General features: G+C 41.1%; 1 protein-coding gene across 6 annotated transcripts in view; it reads right to left on the bottom strand.

The window, feature by feature from the left end:
- The window catches only part of PXYLP1 (2-phosphoxylose phosphatase 1), a 59,809-nt gene extending 39,935 nt beyond the window's left edge, over nucleotides 1-19,874 (bottom strand). For 2 of the 6 annotated variants that reach the window (XM_074912280.1, XM_074912286.1), the window contains exons 1-2: nucleotides 19,348-19,460; nucleotides 1,898-2,029 (exon numbers count right to left, since the gene is read on the bottom strand). In XM_074912280.1, coding sequence (XP_074768381.1) covers nucleotides 1,898-1,976 — 79 coding nt within the window. In that variant the 5' untranslated portion in view covers nucleotides 1,977-2,029; nucleotides 19,348-19,460. Of the gene's footprint in view, nucleotides 1-1,897; nucleotides 2,030-17,605; nucleotides 17,808-19,347; nucleotides 19,462-19,751 lie in introns of those variants that run through there. The other 4 variants (XM_074912282.1, XM_074912281.1, XM_074912283.1 and 1 more) reach the window with 4 other exon arrangements.
- Between the last annotated feature and the right edge of the window lie 5,239 nt (nucleotides 19,875-25,113).

Raw genomic sequence — 25,113 nt, 5'->3', positions numbered from 1 at the left:
GACACTGACCAAAGATTCTGCTCTAAGACAGTAATGAAACTACACTCCCATTAACACTGCATTGCAAGTATTTATTTAAATTTTTGCATGCTTGTTTCATTAAAAGCTGAAGTTCAGAATCAAGTATTTTCTTAGTTTAATGTTAAACTAGTCAAGAGAAGACTAAAAATTTACACCTGTGTTTAATTTGAAAGCACCTCATCAAGCACTTGTAGACTCAGGTAGCAGATTGTTTTGCAGGCAGAGGGGAAAAATGGGTTTTGGCTTTTAGACTTTGGCTTTTAAATTCTTCAAACTCCAGCTGGTTTCCATAATAGTTTTATATGGTGATAGAAGAAAGTTTTGTCTTTGCTTTGGAGATGGCCTTTGGTCTGAGTTTGAACTAGGCTATCTACAAGCTGAAGCCGGTAGTCATTAAAATATCAGGCTAAATGGATGTCAAACTACTCCGTTCCTGCCAGTCTGTATTGAAGTTCTCACCATTTAAAATTTTTTATATGTATTTTGGTGTTGGCACTAAGTCTCATGATGGCTACTTGCTGCAGCTTAAGTGCTTTTTAAAGCACCCCCTCAAACATCTTTACCTCCCAGAATTCCTCTTGCACAAATGTTATCTTCTAATTAAGTGGAAAATAACTTCCTCTTTTAATTAAATGTGATTCACTCTCCTGTATGCCTACCTCCTCATCTCTAAATAAAGCACATTTCTGTTAACAACTCAGTTTCATATTTCCGCTAAAGTTCCTCTAGGACCTTCACCCTATACACAATTCATAGCCAACCATGAATGTCAAGGGCAGAGACATAAAGAGCCTAAGAGGCAAAACAAGCTGCAGTCACACCCACTGGCAGGAACCCATAGGAGACCGAGAAAGCAGTTCAGAGCCACGGGTCCCTGTATTACACGTACATGGGTTTAAACACACAAAAACCAACAACATAGAACCACAAAGTTTCTTTCCCCTTCCTCCTCCCACAACCCCCATTTTAAGTTGTCCATCACATGAAAAAGACACATTCTAAATCTAAAGTAATTCTCCGGGTTTCGTTGGGTTTTTTTAAACTATGCAAAAAAAGCACAGATCGGAAGGGCCACACTCTCACATTAAAACACGATGCAAGACAACAACAACAAAGAATGTTACCCTATACTACAGATAGCCATATTTCCTTGCCTTCTAACAGAAACTAATTACATCCGTGTGTATTATTATGTATTAGATTTACACCAAACATCACTTTACCTAGCAAACGTTATCACTGATGAACCAGGTGATACCATCATATGGCACAATGCTCATTTGTCAACATACACTAACCTGCATTCAGCTCCACCTTCCTGCTTAGTCATCAGTAAATCATGGCCCTCTGGATTGACCCATGAAGCACAACATAATTTATCTTTTCTTAAACAAACCAGCCACTTCTGATGAACAAATTCAACTGTTTAAAAGTTTCCTCATGTGCAGGTACAAATAAGGAGAAGTTCCAACACTCAGCTCTCTCACAGCAGTTCTCAAACCTGTCTGGTCTGGTCTGATGCAGTGTAAAATACGAACTGCAGCAGTTTTTACTCAAATGTGTTTTGTCTGCTTTCATGGAAGGATTCAATCACATTCAATTACTTAACTGCACTACAAAATTAAGATTTTTTTATTTTTTTTCTGAGATTGCCTGATTTGTAAAGTCTTTAGATTGTATAAATCCCTGGATGGCACACAAAACCATTTTTATTTTTACATTTATTTTCCTATTTTTGAAAAGAAAACACCACACACCAAAAAAACCCAACAAATATTTAAATACAGAAAGAATGCTTAAACAACATGCAGCATGGCCATTTTTAAACACACCTATAGACTACTATACATAGAAAACAAAGGGGGAGGACACTTACAGAATTGTAGACTGAGGCTCAAAAAGGCTAATAAGGCTGCCAAAGCCAGCAAGAACAGAAAACGGTTTCGGAAAAGCATTATTATTCGTTCTGCTTTTTCTTCATGGTTTCATCTTCATATATCAATGGTTCCTGAAAACAACAAAACATTGGCAAATACATTTCAGAGGTGGCAGCATCAGCTATAGCAAAGAAAATTCAACTACCTATTTGACAGTGTCAGGTTGTTTTTTTAGGGCAATTCAAATTGGCAACAACAGTAACAACAAACTGTCCTCATGATAGTTACGAAATTAACTATATTTCCACAAGACAGAACTTTCAAGTAAATAAAAAAATGCAATTTCCCATAAAATTTTCTCCTGCTAATACAGGGTTAATGATCACATCATAACATGGTCAACAGTTCTTTAACAGAAGTCTCTTGCCCCTGTGCAAAGCAAATCACAAGATTATTACTACTTAAAGGCTCTCAAGAGCAATTTGGTAAATCAACCCTAGAAACAAAATGATCCTGTAACATGTTAAAAAGGTACACACACACACATTTAAACCCATGTTAAAAATTAGTTTTTCTAATTGGTAAAACTAAAGACCTGGTAGTCCTTTTACCTATACAAAGTTCAGAAGTCTTATTTAAGAGAATAAAGAGTAAGAAGAATTACAAATACCCCTGCAGAGAACGGAAAAGTATATTGATTTAAGATTAACACCTGGAATAATTCTGTGTAACAATATTTTTAAACAACTCCTGACGAGGATCAGAACAATATATTTCAAATCAATAGCATTTAATAAAACTTCAGAACTCAAGTAACTCATTGCAGAAGGTTTTTTTTAAAAAAAAAAAAACAAACACAAAATGACAAAAAAAAGCCCAGCCCTCTCCTGAAAATACCCAAAACAAGAAGCAAGCGCTGTTAGTAAAAACCACACTTTTCAAAAATTACATTCTGAAGTGTATAGAATTTTCTCAAGTGCTCTGTTTTCACAGATGTACATTTCCCATTGGAAAATGGCTCTATATAAGGGATGCGGAGGATATTTTCCACCAACACTTTTTTTTTTTTTAAACTACCAGCTGCTCTTATGTGCAAGAGATGCCTTTTCCTAGCACTGACAGCATGTTGCAGGAAATTGGTTAGTCTTGAAAGAAATCTTCTGAGATTCCCAGATCCTTTGAACTGAGCTCTGACAGCCTATCTAAACATGTTGACAGAATAACGTTTTTCCCCACCAATGTGTCTTTTTGCCCCAGTGCTTATTTGCTATTTCCACTCACGGAAAAAGATCTCTCTTGCTTCTTTCCCGCTTTTAAGAATAAAAAGGCTTACAATCACATGTAATTAATACATACCTGTTTATCAAAACTCTTCTGTGTTCTAAAGACTAACCATCTTAGCAAGATTTTAATCTCTATCTCTGAGCGCTGATAAAAGAAATAAAATCACTATCTCAAAATTTAGAATTTTTCCCCCCCGCAATTAATTTTCTCATTAGTATTTGAAAATCTCATGAATCACTGAATTTCTTATTTTATCTACTGCAGATAGTGTTAAGAAGAGTGGTAGGATAGACCAACTGGCCCAAGGTGACTTTCATAGTATGAAGCAATGGGACCCAGAGCATAAGTGCTGATCTTCCAGAAACAAAGGCAGTGGGGCTTGCAGTAAGTGAAATGTATTATGCATCTACATTTTGCAGGTCTTTCCATCTCATTTTACTTACAGAATTACCTTTACAGCTTTTGGAAACTCTGGAAAAATGGAAAGAACAGGAGATTCTGAGAAGCAAGAAGCCAGAGCTATTACAGTATTTTTCCAAAATGCCAATAGCACCATAAATGGCGTGTGCAAGCAGTAATAAGATTAAATAAAAAGACAGAAGAAACGATTTTAACAGTCTTAAGTTTCAAAAATCATAGCTCATCCTGGAACATCTTAGTGAAATGTATGCTGAAACTAAACTGAATTAAACCACTGAAACTAAACAAAGCTCTGAAAGGTAGAAGGTATAAGGATTAGTGTACACAAACACCAGGAGAGAATAAAGCAGTTAAACCAAACAGATGGAAGAACAGAAGGGGAACCACAAGAAAAAGCAAAATTAGACTTAGCAGGGAGGAGAAGGTAAAATCTATTAAAAAGCTCTCAGGAACAAGAGGTCTTGTGCACAGTCTACACTCATTAATACTGTCGCTGCATAAAAAAAATGCCACAAAAAAGGAAAAATTACAGGACTGGAAAAAAAGATCATACGGACCTCATATTAGCAAAATGTCTTAGAGAAACATCTAAATTAGCTTTAAACCTTAACTGCAAGATCAGAAGTTTTATAACATTTAGTTTTAAATGTAACGTTCAAGAAATTATAAACAAGGTCTATTTTTCTTTTAAATATACTTTGGCCGGTTAACAAATCAAAAGTTGCTGTGTTAAAATTTGTGAGGAATAGGAACAGCTCAGGTTGAGTAGCTGTTAAAGCAAAGCCTCTCCATACAATGTCACCAGCTCCCACTGGACACCAGGCTGCCAGGAATCAGGTGAACACATGCAGGATGGAGTAGGGGAGTCTCTGCTCCTCTGTGCTGGCACACAAGGTACGCCCAGGGAAAAGCAGCACGTTGCCAGCACATATTAAGTGAAGACAGGACAATAAGCATTGTGAGCACTCACTGAAGTGAGCGTTTGTAAGCTAAAAATGATAAAAATGAGCCGGGGGGGGGGTGTGTGTGTGTGTGTGTAAAAGGTAACCAACCTTATCTCCCCACAAATCTATTTTTATATGCAGATGGAGCATAAAACCACATAGCAAAACAGATTTTGGGTGTTCAGAATATACTACCACACAGCAAGAGGCTGCAGGGTTGCAGAGTGTCTGCTGCTAACATAACATTTAGAGAATATCGATCTTTATCTGTTTACTCTGCGGATGGGCCAGAGTGCAGGTCATGCCCTAGCCTCGCCACCTCCATGCTGTAAGCTCTCAGCACTCAAAGGTCAATCCTATTAACGGCTGACCACATCGCCTCACTAGGCTCCAGGTATGGGCCTTAGTTCTTTGCCTCAGAAATAAGTAAGTAGTTATTGCTTCTAGAGGTGAGTAAGCACCACACCACTGCAGAAGAGGCAGAACTCGGCCCTGGGAGCAGCAGTGTTTTGGCAGCAGCTCCTGACGTGTGCCAGAAAAGCAGTGATTTATGCTCACCCCTGAGAACAGGGCTTTTGCTCAAGACCAAAATGGCCTCAAGTTGCACCAGGGGAGGTTTAGATTGGATTGTTAGAAATTTCTCCACTGAAAGGGTTGTCAAGCATTGGAACAGGCTGCCCAGGGAAGTCGTGGAGTCACCATCCCTGGAGGTAAGTAGAAGACACACAAATGTGGCACTTAGGGACACAGGTTAGTAGTAGGTTAGTAGGCTTGACAGTGCTAGGTTAACAGCTGGGACTCAACAATTCTAAAGGTCTTTTCCAACCTAAATGATTCTATGATGCTAAGCTTCTATGAATGCAGGACTTGATAAAGACAACATACAGAACCCTAAACTTATTTCACCAACAGTAATTATAAGTGTAACACACATAAGCAGTCTAGATATTCTGAAGGATAGTCAATAAAGCACCCTATATCAAAATGCAGGTAATTAAAAGGCTACCTGAGCCACCTTTTGCAGTATACCCACCTACTGACTCACTGAACATCTTTCTTTTAAACATGACCCAAATGTCTCAACTCATCAGAACATGCCAGAGTGACTCACAGCATTTGGAGCACCATCAGCTCTTACCTGATCTCACAAGGCAGTGACAACACATGACAGTGTAAGGTGCTAGGCTGCTGCATGCTCACGCAAGGGTAAAAACTGCAGGCCAGGCCAGGGAGTCAGGAGACTAGCCAAGCCCCTGCTAGACTCTTGGAAAAATCTGGTCAAGTCACATTCTCTGCTTTAGGCCATTTCACTGGAAAAGTCAGTAATTACCTAAAAATGCTGGGAGCACGCATGTCTGGTAGGAGCCTAGGCTAAGCACAGAGCTCCCAGCAGACCAGCTGGCATGACTAACCTACTTTTTGTTCCACGCTAGCTGGGTATTGCCAGCTAGTGCTCCACATGGAACCTCTCCCCCAGCAACCCCTCCTCCTGTGCAAAACAAAGACGACATTTTTTTGCAGGGTTGACTAACTAAGCTGTTTCTTTTCATTATTTTAAGTCAGGCCCTGAAAATAACTTGACATCAATGCTTTCAAAGCATTTGTGAGGTTAAACATGACACTAAACCACAACTGCCAAATTTCTGTGCCAACTGACTGACACTGTTACATCCTCTAAATCACCCATACCCATCTAGAATACAGACCTACTATCTAGTATGAAGTGTAAGCACATTATTACACTTACCATGACAGCTTAAATGAATTTGCTTGATTAAAATAGCATGTCTCCATAAATAATCAATAGTACTCTTCAAAGTCTGCCTTAATAAAATTACTGTATTTATCTGATGTGGTACATCAAAATGACATTGTCTATTGAAATACAAGCGAGCAAAAGTGGTCGCAATGAAACAAAGAAAAATGGTGACTCTGGTCAAAAAGGAAGGTAGCACTAAGTCTGTACTTAATTATATGCCAAAGACTGATAGAACTATATTTTGTAGCAAGCTTATAGAGCCCAGAGCGAAAAGCCTACAGACAACATAAGGTTGATTTGGAGTAACATTCATAATTTAAGAAAAAGTCACAGAAGAACACAGGGACTCACTTACTAGTCTGATGTCTCTACACTGCAGAACAGAGTTCTTAACTGTAATTGCTTTTTGATGCATCTTTTCTCTTTCATCTACATCTGAGGGCTTATTTCTGACAAAACCTGTTTTGAAGACATCTGAAATGGAGGTGACAGTTCCTGATACAATTATAATGAAGACTTCCATCTTTCTTGCATTTTAACCCATGAGGCTCTATCAATCATTCCCCAGCCATTTGGCAAGAGACTACCAGGCAGTACATTTTTCATTTCCTAAAACCCACAAGTCCAGCATCCAGACATCCTCAGACAGCTGAAGAACTTCATACTCTTGAATTGGAAATTACAGAACATAGTTGCGTCAGCAAGTCATGCAAGCCAAACCTTTTCTTTGGTGCTTCAAAGGTTTTGTTTCTCTTTCCTGCACAAATGAAAAATAGTGGCTGGGATCTTGTGGTTTTGACTAAATTGATCAGTGCTACAAAGGTCTATGGCAAACACTAGAAGGGAGAGGAAAGAGAAGCACTCAGCAGAACCAATTCTCTGGTCAGCATGACCTGCTTAGTTACTCATGCCTGTAATCCTTACGTTGAGGAAACCCTCCAAAACCCCTGCAGCTGACTGTAATGTCAGCAATTTAAACTGGACATATTATTCCTGCAACACTAAAATTACATCTTGCATGGCATCACAAAGTAACAAAACTAGCATCTGCAATATGGTTAATCACAATTCTTCATTTTCCCATCAGAAACAAGCTTTATTTTTTTTAAAAAAAAAGCATTTATAAGAAATAGGTCACATCACTTGGCATAAAAAACTGCATTTCTAAAAAAGTAAAACCAGCTCATCATTGAAAAAGTTAAATAAAACTTGTTCAGTAATGTTACTCCTGTTAGCTCACCCCATGACTTATGCTGGAAGTTTGTAACCACAGGAAACACAGAAGCTGACTGACAGTATAAACACGTCAGCAGTGTCATTAAAAAAAAAAGTGAAGATAAGGAAAGCCATGGTTAAAGACAGCCACATGTACCACTCCATGGTAATCATGCACAGAAACAGCAGGAAGCAGCACCTACCCAGTAGGGCATATCTACATGTTATGTAGAAACTATGCTTTTTACATGCTATGTAAAAACTAATAATAAAGCTGGTGAATGTCTGGAACCTATCTTATGAGGAGTGGCTGAGGGAACTGGGGGTGTTTAGTCTGAAGAAGAGGAGGCTGAGGGGAGACCTCATCGCCCTCTACAGCTACCTGAAAGGAGGGTGCAGAGAGCTGGGGATGAGTCTCTAACCAAGTAACAAGAGATAGGACAAGAGGGAATGGCCTCAAGTTGCACCAGGGAAGGTTTAGACTGGATATTAGGAAGCATTTCTTTACAGAAGGGGTTGTTGGGCTGCCCAGGGAGGTGGTGGAGTCCCCATCCCTGGAGGGGTTTAAGAATCACACTGACATAGCTCTGAGGGATATGGTAGAGTTGAGAACAGTGTTAGGTTAATGGTTGGACTAGATGATCATTAAGGTCTTTTCCAGCCTAGATGATTCTGTGATTCTGTAATAGCTACTGACAAGATAATTTTATTTTCAAATTACTTAACATTTTAGCAGCAAGCATCTGATTTTTAAAAAGATACCAAAAACCTAACAGCTAAGTTATTACAGTTTGTATTTAGAACATTAAAATATCTACATCTAAATTTCTCTTTTCTCCTACTCCAAGTTTCTTCCTTATCTAGTCAGTTCTAAAATCCTCATACTGGCATAGCTGGTCTTGAGATGTGCAAAAGCTATTGAAAATGCCACAGCAGTATTGCCCAGTCTGCCAAAGCAACCAACACAAGTTCTCACTTCATTAAAGCTACGAGAACAAAGAGAGCTCTTAAACAATTCTGTCCCTCTTTACAGCACTCATTATTTTCACTGTGCAGCAAATTTACCACTAGATTTAATAAGTAAAGGTAAAGAGTTGCTTAGCAGCCAGAAGTGATGAAGGGACCATTAGCCATACTGAAATCTGACCACACCTTGAAGATAATCCGCTGTTCTCAAAATAAAATGTCCACTTGACTCTGAGATCTTAGCTTTTAAATCTCAATGTGGGCAAGCAGATAGCATAGTGAATATTTTAAACATCTTTCTCTTAACCAGCTTTCAGGTTTGAGCAGCACTCTCATAAGTTTTATGCTGGAAATTCTAGGAAAGCAGTCTTCAGCTTGCAACTTCAGCTTACATCTTTCAAGGGACAGTTTCAGCTTTTCCGTGCTGTACTACTCAAATCACCATTATGAGTTGCCTTCTTTCCAAGATCAGCAGCTAAGAGACACAAGCTGAACAAGTTTTTACACAGTTCAGGTTTGCATTTGATTTTTGTCAGTCTAAGTCCTTTAGAGTATATTTCTTTTATTTAAATTAGAACCTACAAGTCTATGAATCTTTAAATAAACAGTCATGCAGAAACATCTATATTAAAGTTATGTTTAGCGCATTAATGTTGTAGTTAATGTAATGTAACATTATAACATTACAACTACCCTGTATGGGTTTCCCAGCATTGGAAGTTAACTTACTTTGCAGCCAGAGATCTCCCTGTTTCTGAAATTTCCTTGGACTTACATCAGTTTTCTGATTAAATTATACCCGTGTTTTCTTGAACAAAGATAAGGAGGGGGGTGAGGGAGGACACACCGACAGGACCAGAGTGTGGGAACTGTTAAAAAGCATGAAAAGATCATTAAATGTTTGATTCTTCAATCTTTTTCACACTTCCACAGAACACCGTTCAGGTGTATTAGCTTATCCCTACTCCGACCACTAATCACCTTGCAAGGAACCACTTCTAAAAGCAAATGCTTCTGACAATTCAAACAAGAATTTTTGAAAGAAATACCAGAATTGTGACCTCTAAATATCCTTTTTATTCAGTAACATTTCAAAATCACACTTGAACACCAAACCAGTATTTTTTTAAAGACAAAGCACAGTAATTTTGACATCTAGTCATTAAAGGGTATCAGTACTGCTGTTATTTCTACATAATCAATAGTCCCTAGAACCGTAAGAGAAACACAAGTAAGTGCACAAACTAACTTAGAGAGGAAGGAAACTATAGTGCCAAAATAAAAGGTACTGCAAACATCTGTTTCCTTTGAGACGATGCCATTGCCCTAGACTCCTTTACCATCTCCAGTCTCTCTGCTATTCCTGAAATCATCAGTACATGCAAGACAAGTTCTGAATAGCTGCAATTCAAATATAACTCCTACGCCCTGCACATCCTTCCCGTAAAGATAAATAAATAAAAACATTTTAAATTTAATCTCCTTTCCCTCTCTTCCCACAACACCTTCCCCTTCAGAGACTCAACCTAGAGACACAGATTGCTGCCTTCATGCCCAGGCTCTGGCACCATCCTGATGGCAGAGGCATTTTTCTTCCTACCAGCTTCACCAGTCTATTTATAAAGAACAAGTGTTCCCATCAGCCAGGACACAGAGATGACATGCCCCTGCCCCTACAAGAGTCTAAATTAGCTCTGACTGCAAACAAAGTGGAAAAGCAGGATTGCACATACAAACAATTATGAAATGTTTTAACGCAATCCTTCTGTAGTCTCCTTTATGTTCTACTTTGTGCCAGATTCAGACATGTGTTTAGACCAGAGGACAGAGTGATGGTCAGCATCAAAATTCACATTTGTTAGCTCATGCATTCTCTCTTTTGTTTAGTACTTTTAGTCACACTTGTTAGTCACTGATGCTCTGCCATATCACTTCACTTAGCAGGACTCAGAGCCAAGGCAAGAACTTCTGCTGAATTCTGCTCCGCATTAAGTGAAACACCCAGGTAAAGCTCCACACTGCACCCACGGGAACCTGTGCACCCCAGTCCTTCAGCAGAGATCTATGTTGGCAAGGACTGTCTGAGTACTGACTTCTCCAATGACAAACATCTGCCCTTCCACGAGGCTTCTGGGTTCCAAATGGCAGCTGGTCCGGCTTGCCATCAGCTGTAGAGAAGCATTCCTTTACTTTTAATAGGTGCCACACAGTGCTTTCCCTGGTTGCTGTTTTCCAATGGAAAAGAGGATGACTTATTCTTTATCTGCCACTGCAAACCATTTCCACCCTTTAATCTGGTCCCTTTTACAGAGTCTTCTACATATTTTCAAGTTCCACCTACGCAACTGATTACTTTTTCTCACCCTTCCTAGTAGGTCTTGGATGATGTTAATTCTGTCAGTACCTGTATATTTTTTAAAAAATTTAAAAACACACACAACCCCCCCCAAAACCTCCACATAATTCATGTATACAAGCGCCTATACCAAAGGTATATGTAACACACAGTATTTCTCTTTCCTTAGTTATTCACCAAAATTGCTGTAGGTGCACAAGTTGGAAACAAATCTTAATCTCTTTTGCTCAGCAAAATATTTTTTATTTAAGTCTGTATTTATGTAACTGCTTGCAAGCACTAAATATGACTCGAGTTTTAATTTTGCTAGTGCTAGTTGCATCCAGCATAGGATCCATAGTATTGCAATCACAGGACACAGCCAGGGGAGGAATGGCAACGGATCCTGTGATGCTACTCAGTGTATCTGGGTTATCTTGCTGGGCTTGTTTCTAAACCAGTATGCTGCCCAGGAAGCCACAAAAACATAGGAATGAAAACACACTAGAGCAAATTTCCATTAGGTTTTCCTGCTTCAGAATTTACAGAGGCAGGTGTAATGCCCAAATACATCCTTACCTCTTGTTACAATCAATTTACACTGCTGTTGTTATTTTTTTTTAAGTTGTAATGGATGTATAATCAATTTCTACAAACATGAGAGCACAACACAGGCCTTCATACACCCTTGGGTTTCATACCTGTGCACTTCAACAGAAACAAAAATCTAGACTTGATGTGCAGTATCTTTCAGTTTGCCTAATTATAAATACATAATAAAGATTTACTATACTCCTGTTAGATAAAAAAAGAACATAAAGCCTATCAAATAATAGGAAAAGGCATCACTGAAAGCTGATTAATAGCATCCCCTTCTGTAGCAAACAAAAAAACCAACTGGAAGCAAATTGGGGTATTTTGAACAAGTATTTTTGTTTTGTCTGACAATACAGAGAAGCTGCATGTAAAATACAAAATTTTGTATTTTCTAGGTTACATATTAATATACCTTTGACCACTGCTTTGAGAACGGTTTATGCAGAAGCACATTTGCTGCAGACTGATTCTCTGCTATAGATAAAATGTGTCCTCGCACTTCATAAGAAAAAAAGCCCCATGAAAGTTCTACTACCAATAGCATTAAAAACAAGCACATGCTGCTGCCACCTGCATTTTTGTAACATTTTAAAGAACCAAAGTTTCTCACGATGTTCCCTTCCCAAACCTTTTCTCTCATACTACACCTGCTACAAACACACTCAAACAAATCAAAAAGGTAAAAAAAAAAAAAAAAAAAAAAAGAGTCCCCAACTCTAAGGAACCTACCCATTTTAGATTATCAAAACAAAGACTGAGAAGGACCACTTCATTCAACAGGAAGAAACCCACAGATGTAAGGTCCCACTGCTGTAAGGTCTCTCAGAGTGCAGCAGATACTCTGCAGATGGATGAGGTTTTGAACTTTAAGCTACATTTTGAACAGAACATGATACAGCGTTGACTACTTACTTTCAAACCACAGACAAGCTTCACTGTGCTGTTGTCTAACAATAAAATCCAGTTTGTAAAAAAAACCTGTCAAATTACAAAGCTTTAGACAGTCTTCAGGTAACTTTGGATCACAAACCAGTCCCCTTTCTAAAAAGTCAGACCTCATGGCATACCCAAATCATAAGTACTGAAAAGACTCCTGCAATTCCTTTGCTAGCTCAATACCTCTTCCTTAATTTTCATATTCCTATTAGGAACTGTTGAAAGCTTCCATGCTTTGGACTTTGGTTTTCCAACTATGATGATTTTATGGATCTCATTAGGTTTACTTGTTTGAACAGCAAATGTATGAAAGCATGAAATATTTTAAGGAGTAGGTGTCCTTAACTCTGGTTTCTTTTGGTCCATTTAAATCCTCAGCTGAAGAGATCCTTCCATTCAGATAAACTTCCCAAGAAGTGCTTTGATCTGTCCGTGACTACCTCTTTTTGGTTGGAAATAAGGTTACTCTGCAGAAATTTGAAAAAAGTCAAAATCTGTAACAACTCACCAGTCCCACATGTCGTTGTGGTGGCCCTGTGGAAAGAAAATTTTAATATCTAGGGAAATCTGTCACAAGCCCAATTTTGTCATCCCCTTCAAGAATGTCACCATATTCCTACTCCTTTTCCTATGCAGTGATCGCTCACACACAGCTCTGAACTGCAGGGAAAGTAAAAACAAAAACAAAGGAAGTGCTTTTACTTCCTTAGAGGAAACAGAGCAACTCGTTTTAACATTATTACGAAACTTGAAAGAAACCTTATTATTTGATGGCTCCAGGCCAGAACTGAATCTCAACTGGCAGCAAAACCATCTCAGAACATACAGACAATTAAATCATTCTTAAAAAACAGTGCCAGAATGTAATTATTTTAAATTTATCATTTTAAAACGGTATACCATATGCTCATAACTGTATGAGCACAGACCCTAATCACACACAGGTCACAGCCACTGCCTGATCAGATAGCATCACAGCTCCAAAAAGCACGCAAAGGCAAAGCAGTTAATATGCTTGAACTGTGACACTTTTTTTATAGTTAAGCTTTTACTTTTTACAGCTTTTGAATTACTCCATCTCCTACTCTAACACTCCCCACTGCATGCATTTCCAACACAGACCTGCCTCCCTCTGCTCCACTGTCAGGGGGTGTATTCTGCTGCAAATACCTTCTTCTGGCACTAACTTTGAAAGCAAACATTGTAGGGATGCACTAAAAGCTAGCTGACATTAATCAGATCAGTAAAGAAATCTCATAAATGCAGGAAAACGTTTATTTCCCACACCAGGTCTAATTTATCCTACCCGACGTCTGAGATGATGTTAGTACGAAGAACAGTATTTTCCTCTGCACAACTGTCCTTCCACTCAGGTTAGATGAATTTGAGAATAGGACCTGAGCTCCCAAATCTGTCCTTACTCTTTTAATTCCAGATGATCTTATACCAGGTCTGTTTATAACCTGACTGCACATATATATATTCTAAGGCGGAAAGGTCACATGCCCACAGTTCTCAGGGGTTCATGCGGTGAGGTTGATTTGCTCACAGTATTCAGATTGAATGGATTTGGGGAGATTCTAGTTAAGTTGTAACAGCTCAGTGACTTCATTACTGTAGGCTCTTCAGCCTACTTGTCATCCTACCTTGCATCTTCTGTTCAGCTAGTCCTTTATCCCTCCCCCTCTGGAAGACTGCTAGAGCCTGAATCCTCCAAGTTCTCCCAGCAACTCACCCACAACTCCACCTGTAACCATTAGCTAGCCATGCCTTCAGCTTACCCTAAAACGTAGCATCTGGCGATCTGGCCATTACTGAAAGCTCCCCATGAAGTAAAACACCATTTTACTAACTTATCTAAATTATACCTGGGAAAAATGGCAGTGCAACAGGCTGGTGTTAGAAGTGTTTGTGCAAAAGGGATGGAAGAGCTGACATTTCATTCTATCCTTGTGCTCAAGCTACATTTTGACCCTCATTTCAAAATATTTTGTCTCCTGACTATGGCCCTGCTATGAGATCTGTTCCATCTTATCCTCATACGCCAAGTCACCCAACACTTCTATATTCAACCACCTCTAAACAATCACAAGGATTCAAAATTATGGGGTGGATACACACTTCCATTTCCTGTCTTCCAAATGGAAAACTTTTGTTTCTCTCTGCAGGTTATGATGTTACCCATTGCATCACCAACAGCTGGCAGCTCATACTGGAGAGGGAAAGGAAAAAAAAAAGGCTAAAAAGACTGTATCAGCAATTTTGCCATCTTCCTGAAATCTAACCCCAGAATGGTGATTACACAGATGGATTAGCAGACAGTCAGCATTTTCTACTGCCCTTTCCTTCCCACAACACTTCATACAACTGCCAACTTGCCTGACTGCTGAATGGGGAGTAAGTGGCAACATACTGGGAGAACTGCCCTGCTGCTGGCAAAAAGTCATGCCTGTTTTTTTTCCTTGATCCTCATGGCAGCAGCATAAGATAACCTCTAGAAACATGCCATCTTACAAACAACCTGACCACAAAGGTGCAAGCGCAGTCACTATTTCTTCAAAAGGAAAAATAAAAATAGGTTTAGGTAAACAGCACTGGCATTAAACACGATGTCCTGGCATTTCATTTGAAAGGCCTATAGCCCACCTTTTCGTTGCTTAGTTCCAGAGTTGCTTTCACAATTTATTGGCCCATAGAAACTCCTCATGAAGGTACCCAAAAGCCTTCATAGACAGAAACACAAGCCTGTGTTCAGACTTCTACTTGAGGGGCAATCAGTAAACCAACACCATCAGCATAGGTGTGAGGAAGATGAACAAAGCATGAAAAATATGGCAAAGATCAGATGTCAGCATTACTTTGTCCTTTCAAAATCATCATTACCAACAGAGCGTAGCAGATAATCACAGGGCCTCCCTTTATCAGCAGAGACTATCAGCATTAGGAAAACATAGTACAGTTAATTGTAGAATTTATAGCAGACATTGAGACAAAGTTATGGTGTTTATTTTTTCATTTTCACAAGGGAAGCCATGAATTCTGTGACAACTTTCCAGGGTAAACGGACTTCATTCTTGGTACATGAAGTTTAAGGTGGCAGTAGCAACTATGGATGAAACTGCTGGAAAAGTCACTGACTAGTATTTCCAAACAGCATTTCTGAGCAATGTCTTTACACAAACAACTAAGGCTAATTATTTCAGCTTACAAAAATCAGTTATTTTTAAGAGATATGCCAGCTAGCTAGCTTTTCAATGGCCTGTGTATCTCTAATCAATATGAAATAGCCTGTCAATCTTACTCTGAATCCCTTGCCTGTCATCACAACCACTTAGAGCATAATCACACAGTTACCATCCACCTTTGTAGCCCTCCTGACAAATGTTCCTATCATCATCTTCCACAATTAAAAAAATGCTCTCTTTTGCTGCTTAGGATGAACCATTACATTTATGATTCAGGTATTATTTGAACACAGTAAGATGACATTATTTGATTTTTTTAAAAGAATCATTAACACTGACTGTCGCAGTGTACCTTCCCACTCCTCATCTCTTAATTAAGAAAATGTCTCACCCAGCTGTAATCAGAAACTACCTAATACTTTCAAGACAGTATTCAAGACAAGAAGATAGTCATTCTGAGTTCTAACCTAAATCCAGTGTGACAAAGGAAGCATGCTCCTGCGAAGACATAAGTCAAGACTCCTGTATCTTCCGCTACAATTTTTAGACAATAAAATCTGCGAAACTGTCTGCCCTAAATGGTTTGCAAAACCAAATGCTTGCTTAAGGGGACTCCATTGGGGATTCACTAAAGTGCAGCCTGATTTTAACAGAATATGAAGTGTGTCATGGTCTGTGCAATGTTTCTAGTATCCTTCTGGAAAGCTGCTACATAAACCTTCAGTCTTCATCATCCTATATGTAGCTTTATGATCAACTGTTTCCATTTCTATTTCTATCTAATTTATATCACACATTGGCCTGTATTCGTTACAGAAAGCATTCTGGAAAGCACTTCAAAGAAGAAAAAAAAAGATGTATTTTAAATCACAATCTTTTTATCGGTACTGCAATATTTCAGTACAATTCCAGTAAAATTACCACGACACTAAAACCCATCTAAGTAGAAATCTTGCCTGAAATTTCAAGTCTCCTCCCAGGCATTTAGCATTTCTTTACCTTTTTGCCACACAAATTAAGTTCTTATTTTTATATATAATTTCCCACCCAAGCTAGAGTATTTTTAAATACAACCTTCTAAACGTGAATCAATGCATAGCTTGCTTACGGACTCCCTCTCCCAGGAAGTCAAGATTAAAGGCTATGTTCCCAACTGCAACGCACCACTTGAACAGCTTTGCCCCAAACCATGCTGATTGTCCAACATTTGGACCACTGAGGTTCTTTCTAAGCAAGTCTTTCCTTGCCCTTCAGGCCGCTGTCCGGCAGCATTTGTGTGTGCTAGTCAAGTGCTTGCCAGCACAGCTGAGCGGCCATGCTGTCTCTTTGGTCACCTTATCAGTAACTCCCCAAAACTTCCTGTAGTACCTATATCAAACTCTACCTTCTTTAATCCTCTCATACTTCCTTCACCAAATGATTCCTTTAACACCTAAGGCATTAGCTGCATGCTGTGTGTGCACTTTGCCATACTCCCGGAGAGCACCTTCATCATTTTGGTCGAGTCAGACTTGAAGACTCCACCCTCTTGAACAATTAAGGTACCACCACCTCCTTTGTACCATCCCTTACAAACCATAAACTTAATCATATCTAAATCATGAAGCATATGTTAGTAGGTGGCCTAACATTTAATTCCTACACTCATTTGATGTATGTTTGTAAGCAACACACATCTCACAGTGGTTTTTTTGCATATTAATTGCCTTTTTTTTTTTTTATTAAGAGAATAAAAACCTTTGGGAGGAGAAGAGAATATACAACTAGAACCATAAATCCAGATAAAAGCCACACTTAAGACCATATGTATTCATCATTCATCTTTCAGGCAATAATATGCAAATACACTTAAGATAAAAGCCTTTTACAACTAAAAAAAATACATTTTTTAAATATTCTGCAACTTCAGTAGAAAAAGCATCCAGAAAAATTCAACTGAAGACTAGTTTCAAAGGTCTCCTGTGAGATTATGAAAATGAACAAAGACCTACATAAGAAACTTCACAGGACACTTAAGGTTTCATCTAAGGAGATCATGATGAAAGATAATATGTAAAAATACACACCCCATTGTAAAACCGCTGGAGGAAACCATCTTCACGGGGGACAGTAGTTTTGCACACCCTGAAGCATTGCTTTTTGTGTGTGTTCATTCCAAGACACCCACTTTTTAAACTAAAAAAATCCCAAAAGCAATTGAAGGCTGTTAAAGAAAGGCAAGTTCACAATTATAAAACTGAAACATGTAACACAAGGCCTGAAGTCCCTGCTATTCCTCAACACTTTCTTTTTTTTGCAGAACAGGGAGCTTGTTTAGCATGTATTGAATCTTATAAAAATTAATGTTTCAGCACTACTGAGTTTACATAAAATATTTAAGAGACTACAATTAAAAGCCATTAGAGAGAGGAACATATGTGTTTGAACCATGTGCACTACTTTTAGTTACCTTTTTGAGAAGATTAAAATTAAGCAGCTTTTGCTTTCATCCCACTCACACCCTCCCACTACAAATTCTGTCTGAGCTAATCCTCCTTCTACAGACGTCAAAACAGGGCATAAGTATTACAGCTACTTACTGCCAAAATGTGTTGGTTTAATATCCCATTACTATTGTAATACTGGCACAATAACTTATCATATGTGACAGCTTTTGCGGTTAGTCAAGGATAGAGCCACTTACTCTGTAGGTTTTTTTTCCACACACAAGAAACTGTATTTTTAAAATTTGTAAAAGAGAACATTTAAGGTCTGAACTAGATGCTCATCTCAGACTATAAGGCCAGACAAAATAAAAGACTTAAGGTCACTGCACACACTCTGCCCACCCTGTCATTTCCATGGTGCCAGCTTTTGTGTCAAGTGATTCGTCCAGAAATTCAGGTTACAGTATTTAGAAATACATTGTTTAGCCCTTTACTTCCTAGCATTTAAAAAAAACCACTTTGATAGCTTTGGGGGTTTTTTAAGGGCAACTTTCTGCATGAAGGCCAAGACGATCTCCGGGCCAGAACACAGTTCTGATGAAAAGTCCGTGCTTGTCAAAAGGTTCAGGCTCAACCTTCAGGAACCCACAGCGCAGAAATATACTAAGTCCGTTCAAAGCTCCAAAAACATTTAGGTTAAAGTATACACAATGAGAGGGACTGCTTACAAATACACTAAAGGCAACAGGCATCAAAAAGATAAATTCAAGTTCCGGCACTGCAGCCACCGTGTACCGGCCCGGCGGCACGTCCCGGCTCTGTCACCCCGGGGACTCCGGGGGGGCCGCCGGCCCCTCTCGGGCTCCTGCCCCGCACGGGGGGGGGGGGGGGGCCGGGCAGGCGCCCACGGCCCGGAGCCGCGGAACCGCGCGGACCGCTCACACGCGCGGAACGAAGCCCGAGAGCAGCGAGACGCGGGCGCCTGCCCGCGGGCCCCATCCCGGCGGCAAAGTTCGCCCCGCCGAGGCGGCCAGGCGGGGCGCGGGGGCAGCCCCCCCCCCGGGCCGGTTCCGGCAGCCCGGCCGAGGCCGCCGCCCCCCGGCCCTCCGGCTGCCCCAGGACTCCCCGGGGCGCGGGGCCGGGGGGCCGCAGCCCCGATCCTGCCCGGCCGTCGCAGCCGGGCGCGGGGCAGCCGCTCCCGCCGCGCCCGCTTTCCCCCCGGGCGACGGCCCGCGGGTGTTGGCCGGGGGAGGGCAGCGCCGCGGACACAGCCGGCTCGTGCCGGGGCACCGAGCCCGGGCGCTCCCCGGCGGCGCACCCCGGGCACCGTCCCACCTGCCCGCCCGGGGGGACGCCCCCGCCGCCGCCCCGCCCCGCCTCACCTGCCCTGCCCTGCCGTGCCGTGCTCGGCGCCCCGGCCGGACCTGGAGCCGCTGCCCGCCGCCACGCCACGGCCACGGCTGCGGCTCGGCCGCCCGCCCCGCGCCCGCCTCGGCCAGCGCCGCCCCTGCCGGCCGCCACGGCGCCCCCTGCCGGCCGCCGCCCGCCCCGCCCCCGGCTGCCCGCGCGCGGCCCGCACAGCCCGGCGGGGGGGCAGGGGGCGGCTCCCGCGGGGCACAGCCCGGCCCGCCCGGGGCGGCGGCAGGGGCCGCGGCACCCCCGGCACGGGCCCTGCTCCGCGCTGCTGCCCGCGGGCCCCGGGGGACACGCACGGACCCCCGACGCAGCTGGGCACGGCGGCCGCTGCGCGTGACCCCGCCGGCGAATTCTTCTCCTCTTAACTTACCGGGAAGTGCCGCTGCCAGGTGTCGTGGCCCTTTGGAAGAAACGCCAATTTCAAGTCCTTGTCTGAGGACAGTCCCACGAATTTCAGCAAAAAGAGAAACCAAACGTACTCCCCGGTATAGCTGATGCAAGCGAAGTCATTTCATAACTCGCAAAGTATCCGCCAGGATTTGTTGCCAGCGAAGAAGCTCCCGGCTCGTCAGCCACATTTCCCCTCCCGGGGGCTCATGCTGCTCCGCCAGCGGGAGCGCTGCTGTCATCCTACCGGCTGATCAGCTCCCGAATACACCGCTTTCTCATGTGTCCCGAAAACAGGTTCTAAAATTAATTCTGCAGACTTGGGGAATGCCTTTGTTCCCTTTACACACCTACACTGACATGCCTAGGCAGAACCTGTGCAAATACTGGGTGATCAAAGTCGATACGCTGACACAAAGCATTTGGCACTTGTGTTTATGGCAAAAGGCTCTCGGGGTTTTTGTTGCAGTCTGGAGTCACCTCAAAGACCATGTGTGGTCCACATACTCCTGCAGTTCCACTTGCAACCCCGGATGCTTCTGCCAGCATCCAACTGCTCTGTCACGCTGCTCTGCCAGCCAAGCTCTTTATCTGCGGGGCATCTACTCCGGGGTCACGGCGACCGGTGGTCACTGCCCCGTAAATAGCAGCATGGAGACAGATTTGCTTGCTTTGATACTGCACATCCACAGAGTCAACATACCTAACAAAAAGAATGGGCATGTTTTTCTAGCTAGACTAGTACTTTTGCCTGACTGGTATGATTTCACTTGGAAATGTGCTGAGGTTCTCCATCTTCTTTCCTTTAGGCATAAGAAGTAGGAATTAAACTATTTTTAACCAACAGACTGCACAGTGGTGTGGGAAGCGGTTGTCCAGCTGCAGATCAGAAGACTGGAGACTTTACCAACTGCTGATCTTTAAAAACCGTACCCGGAGATGCTCGGCAGCACGGTGCTTGGCCTGCCAGCTGATGGCTGCACATCAAACACACAGAAGCTGCTCTTCTTCCCAGCTACCAGCATCACAGATTAGAGCTAATCAATCTTAATGATTTTCTTATTTATTAGAAAAGCAGTGCTGACCATCTGAAAAAAGAGTGGTTTGCAGAAGAGTAAGAGACAAATTATGAGACCCTACATGTGGAACAGTGAGACTTCTGACTGTCATTCACTAGATCACCTTAGGGCATTTTAGGGTTACATAATGCCCGACATCAGCACAACCAAATCTGGCCTTTCCCTACCCAGAAAACAGAATACACACTTTACAGAAAAATCGTCTCCATATGGAAACAATTATTTGCTGTGATAGCAAGTGCTTGCCAGGGCAGTTACATTTCTACCTCCATCCAGAACAAAATGCAACTCACAAAGGACTTGGGATTCAGAAACTGTCAGTCTGTTCTCCATGTAATAAAAGGATTTAATTTTCTTCACAGAATGTTTTTGCTTTGGAGAATAAAATACGGTTGTCTATACACACAAAAGAAATCAACTTTGTTAGAGATAAAGTCATTATGATATTTATAATACAAAAGACTATGTACTCAGAAGTTGCTAATATATTGAAAATGTCTCTGCAGAAACCCCCGCGCACTTGGATTTTAAAGATTAAATTAGACGAAAAACTGAATAGTCGCAGGACAGAGCAACTGCAACTGCTGTCTTTGGAGGAGTCTTGGAGTTATGCACAGTCCCCCTGTATCACCTCACTTGGTATTCTTGCCAGTTACTTTCTCTTATACCTACTGTTATGCATCCAGTGAACTTCTCATAGTGCAAATACTACTTTGTATGATCAGAATGTTCTCTTCCAGCAAGTACTGTAAGCGTGTCCTTACAGCAGAGTGAATTAGCTATAAACTAACAAAAATTCTGTTGCATTAACCAAACAGTAGCCAGGAGCGTGTATGGATGCTAAAACTGTGAGCTCACTCACTAACATTCACCAGCTGCTACTGAGACAATCCATGATTATATGTGGTCAAAACACTGTAGGTCTGTCTGACCTCAATCCCAAGAGCTAAACTGGCAAACTGAATTGTAGAGGATAAGTCATGGTGAAACGCATCCCCATCACCCAGGGAAGACAGTTTTAATCTTATAGTTTACTTAGATTTCCAAGCTCGTGGTCCTAATCCTGGTTTGTTTGGGGTTTTATTATTATTTTATTTTCCCCCTGCTGCCTTTTTTTTTTTTTTTAAGGAAAAAGCCCTAACATTTCCAATTGGGTGGTGGTGGGTTTTTTCCTCCCCCTCCTTCGTTTCTAGTCACAGAGTCAGAGCAACTACACACCCTTCTGTTTGACAGTTTTTGAGAAGATTCTTGAGAGAAAGTAAGGGCTGGATCAGGACTCTCCTGCAGACAAATTCTAACACGTCATACAAAATCAGCTATGTTTTACAGTATAAATTCATTCCATTTTCTGTTTAATCCAACACCTAATACTTTTGCAAGAAATGAGAATCAGGAAGCCAAAAGACTTTACCCAAAATACCAGCTAGATCCCAGCTACTGCTCCTAAAAGCCATGAGAGCGGTGGAGGGCAGTACATAAGCACAAGTGAGTGGGAAGAGAGAGAAGCGAGTCACTGCTCTACAGACAAGTTGGCAGTAAGTTTTGCTCATAAGGGAGGGTTCCAGGCACTTCTAAGCTATTGTATATTTGATCTATGTGAGTATTTTATACAAAGGAATATTTGAATAAGGTATTTCCGTTCTAGGGTTACTTCTTCACTCTTAACAGTTTCAGGCCCTAGAATATTGTAGGGTTGGGGTTTTTTTCTTCTTTTAAGAACACATGAGTTTCAGCGGTCTGAATCGTTCTTTCACTTCCATTGCTTGACTTCAGCTGGATTTCTCAGCTACATGCCTGAATGCTTTAGAGAGTCCTTACTCTTATCTAGCAAAAGGTCACTTCTGACAATGCCCCATTCTTAGCAAGCACCGTTTTGAGTTTGTTAATTACTGACTGAGATGCTTTGTGTCTCAGTCCTACTGCTTTTAAGTATTTAAAGAAACTGATGAGAGTTCCAGAAGGAAACCCCTTTGAAAACAGCTATTTATGCTTTTGCCACCACATACCTCAAGTCTGATGTCACCTCTTTCAGTTGCTTTGTGCGTGTTGCATTCCTGAGTCATTCCAAGCGTCGTGTGGTATATCTGTCCAATGTCTGAAAAAGTTAACCCTGGTTTTACAGCTTTGAGTGCCGTGATGAGTCATGTATATTTCAACACTATATTCCTGTAACTTCCTGGGATGCCAGTATTAAATTACCTCACTCTGAGTCTCATTGGATCTTTGGGACTCTTTTAATAATGTCATAACCACTGGTCTGAATATGGTGCCACAGCCACTCACCCCGATTTCTGTAACTCTTCTATTGTATTACAGCCACTTCTGTTTTCTTCAGAGGCTGCCTGTTTTCTTATTCAGTAGCATTTCTACATATATGGCTTTACAGCATTTAAATTATCTCTGCAGGGAGTCACACAATTCAACCCTCAAACATGCTATTTTGCAGTATATCATGTTCACATTAAATGTTACGTTTTCATATCTTGCTCTCAGGCTTAACTTCCTGATAATATCATCACACTCAGCCTCATCAGTTTCAGCAGTAATCAAGCAATCAGCAATTAAAGTACATACTAGGAATATTACCACATATTTCATTATTTTCCTCTACACTTTCATGGGTTGATTAAATCCCTAATAATAATTACAAATTCTATGTTGTTTCTAAGTGGTATTAAACAGACACAGCAGAAAATGCCTTATCTGGCTGCACTTGCCAATATTCCCCTTTCTTCTAGATAGCATCATAGAAAACCCTGGTTATTTTTCAGACTGAACAGAAGACTGCTGTTTGTACATGACTATGTCCTGCAATATAAACAGGTATATAATACTACTTCATTTGGAAAATCATCTGATTTATTTGCAAGATTTTCAAAAATAAATTAGAACCTCAGAATAAATGTAAGCTCAACAGTTAGTTTGGCCCATTACTTGCTCCTCCTTCTGTTTTTGATGCTGTGCTGTCGTACAGCTGGATGCATACCAACCCTGGGATTAAAATACAGGCATCTCATCCCAGCAGGTCCACATTTTATCCCAGCAGGACCCTGCATGGTCACAAGAGGCTTGCCAGTGCATGTCAGAATAACAAAGACCAGTTAATCAAGTCATTCAACAACAATGCAGTCAGCTACCTACAAAGGTAGTTTCAGTATTCATGAGATAGGTAGCACCAAATGGCAATATCGCACATCAGATTCCAATTGTGCTTTTTCTAAATGTGAAAACGGCGTGTCATATTTTGAAGAAAAGAGCTTGTTGTCACTTCTTTATGGAGAAATTACTGCAAGCAGCAGAAACCACAAACTAAATTTTGGGCTGAAGTTTTTGAAAGAGGAAGTCTGTGTGGGACCACACGCATGGAGGCACGTGTGCAATATAAATAGACTTTATAAGTCTATGCTAAGAAAATACCCATATCATGCATTGCTGATTTTCCCCAACAGAAAACCAAACACCTGTTTCCACTTTGTGAAGTTTCGGCAGTTGTCTTCTTGGCCAAATTTCTTCAGCATGGACATGCTAGCATAAGACACAGCATGGGAACCATAACTCTCATTTTGCTCAGTGCCACTGGAAAGGAAGCTTAAGTGACTTTTTTTTTTCTGGCATAATGCCTTATGACACATCATACATCAGTTCTGATCAAAGACCTCCTGTTCATAATTCAGACTCCAAAGCACTTTTAAATAAGATCCTACACTCATTTGAGAGCATAAACAAGTGACTCAAACTCTAGCTTTTGTTACCATCTAAGATCTCTTTTAATGAGTATTGGTTAGACTGATAATCAGTTATTCTATTCATAGCTTTTTATCCAGCTGATATTCTGAACACCTATCTAAGTTTGAATAGCACATATAATGAGATGTGACAGACAGCTTCTTGAACAACAGGCTTAAACCAAAATTAAATGTTAAGGAACTTTGCTCTTAAATCACCTTGTTTCACCTCTCCAAATACCAGTCAGGGATGTAGGGCTATGAGATGGAAACTGACCTGGAGACATCACCAACCTTTGCCACTCTAAAGGTGTACTGTTTGACTAGCTTATTATTTCACCTATTTAAAGCTCCATTTGGTAATTTTCCACTAGGATTAGCTTGTGAAAAGAAACTCCACAAAGGGTTTAGCATAGTCCTCGGAAACGGAAACGCAGGTCTCAGATTGTCTGAATATGTATCATTGCTTTTATTTGCATTTCAAACAACTCGCATGAAAGTACAAATGCCCAAAAAGGCAGCAGGTGCTTAGAAAAAGCCT

The sequence above is a fragment of the Athene noctua genome, chromosome 8, assembly GCF_965140245.1.
Source record: "Athene noctua chromosome 8, bAthNoc1.hap1.1, whole genome shotgun sequence".
Taxonomy (NCBI): Eukaryota; Metazoa; Chordata; class Aves; order Strigiformes; family Strigidae; genus Athene; species Athene noctua.
This window is presented reverse-complemented; position numbering and strand designations above follow the sequence as displayed.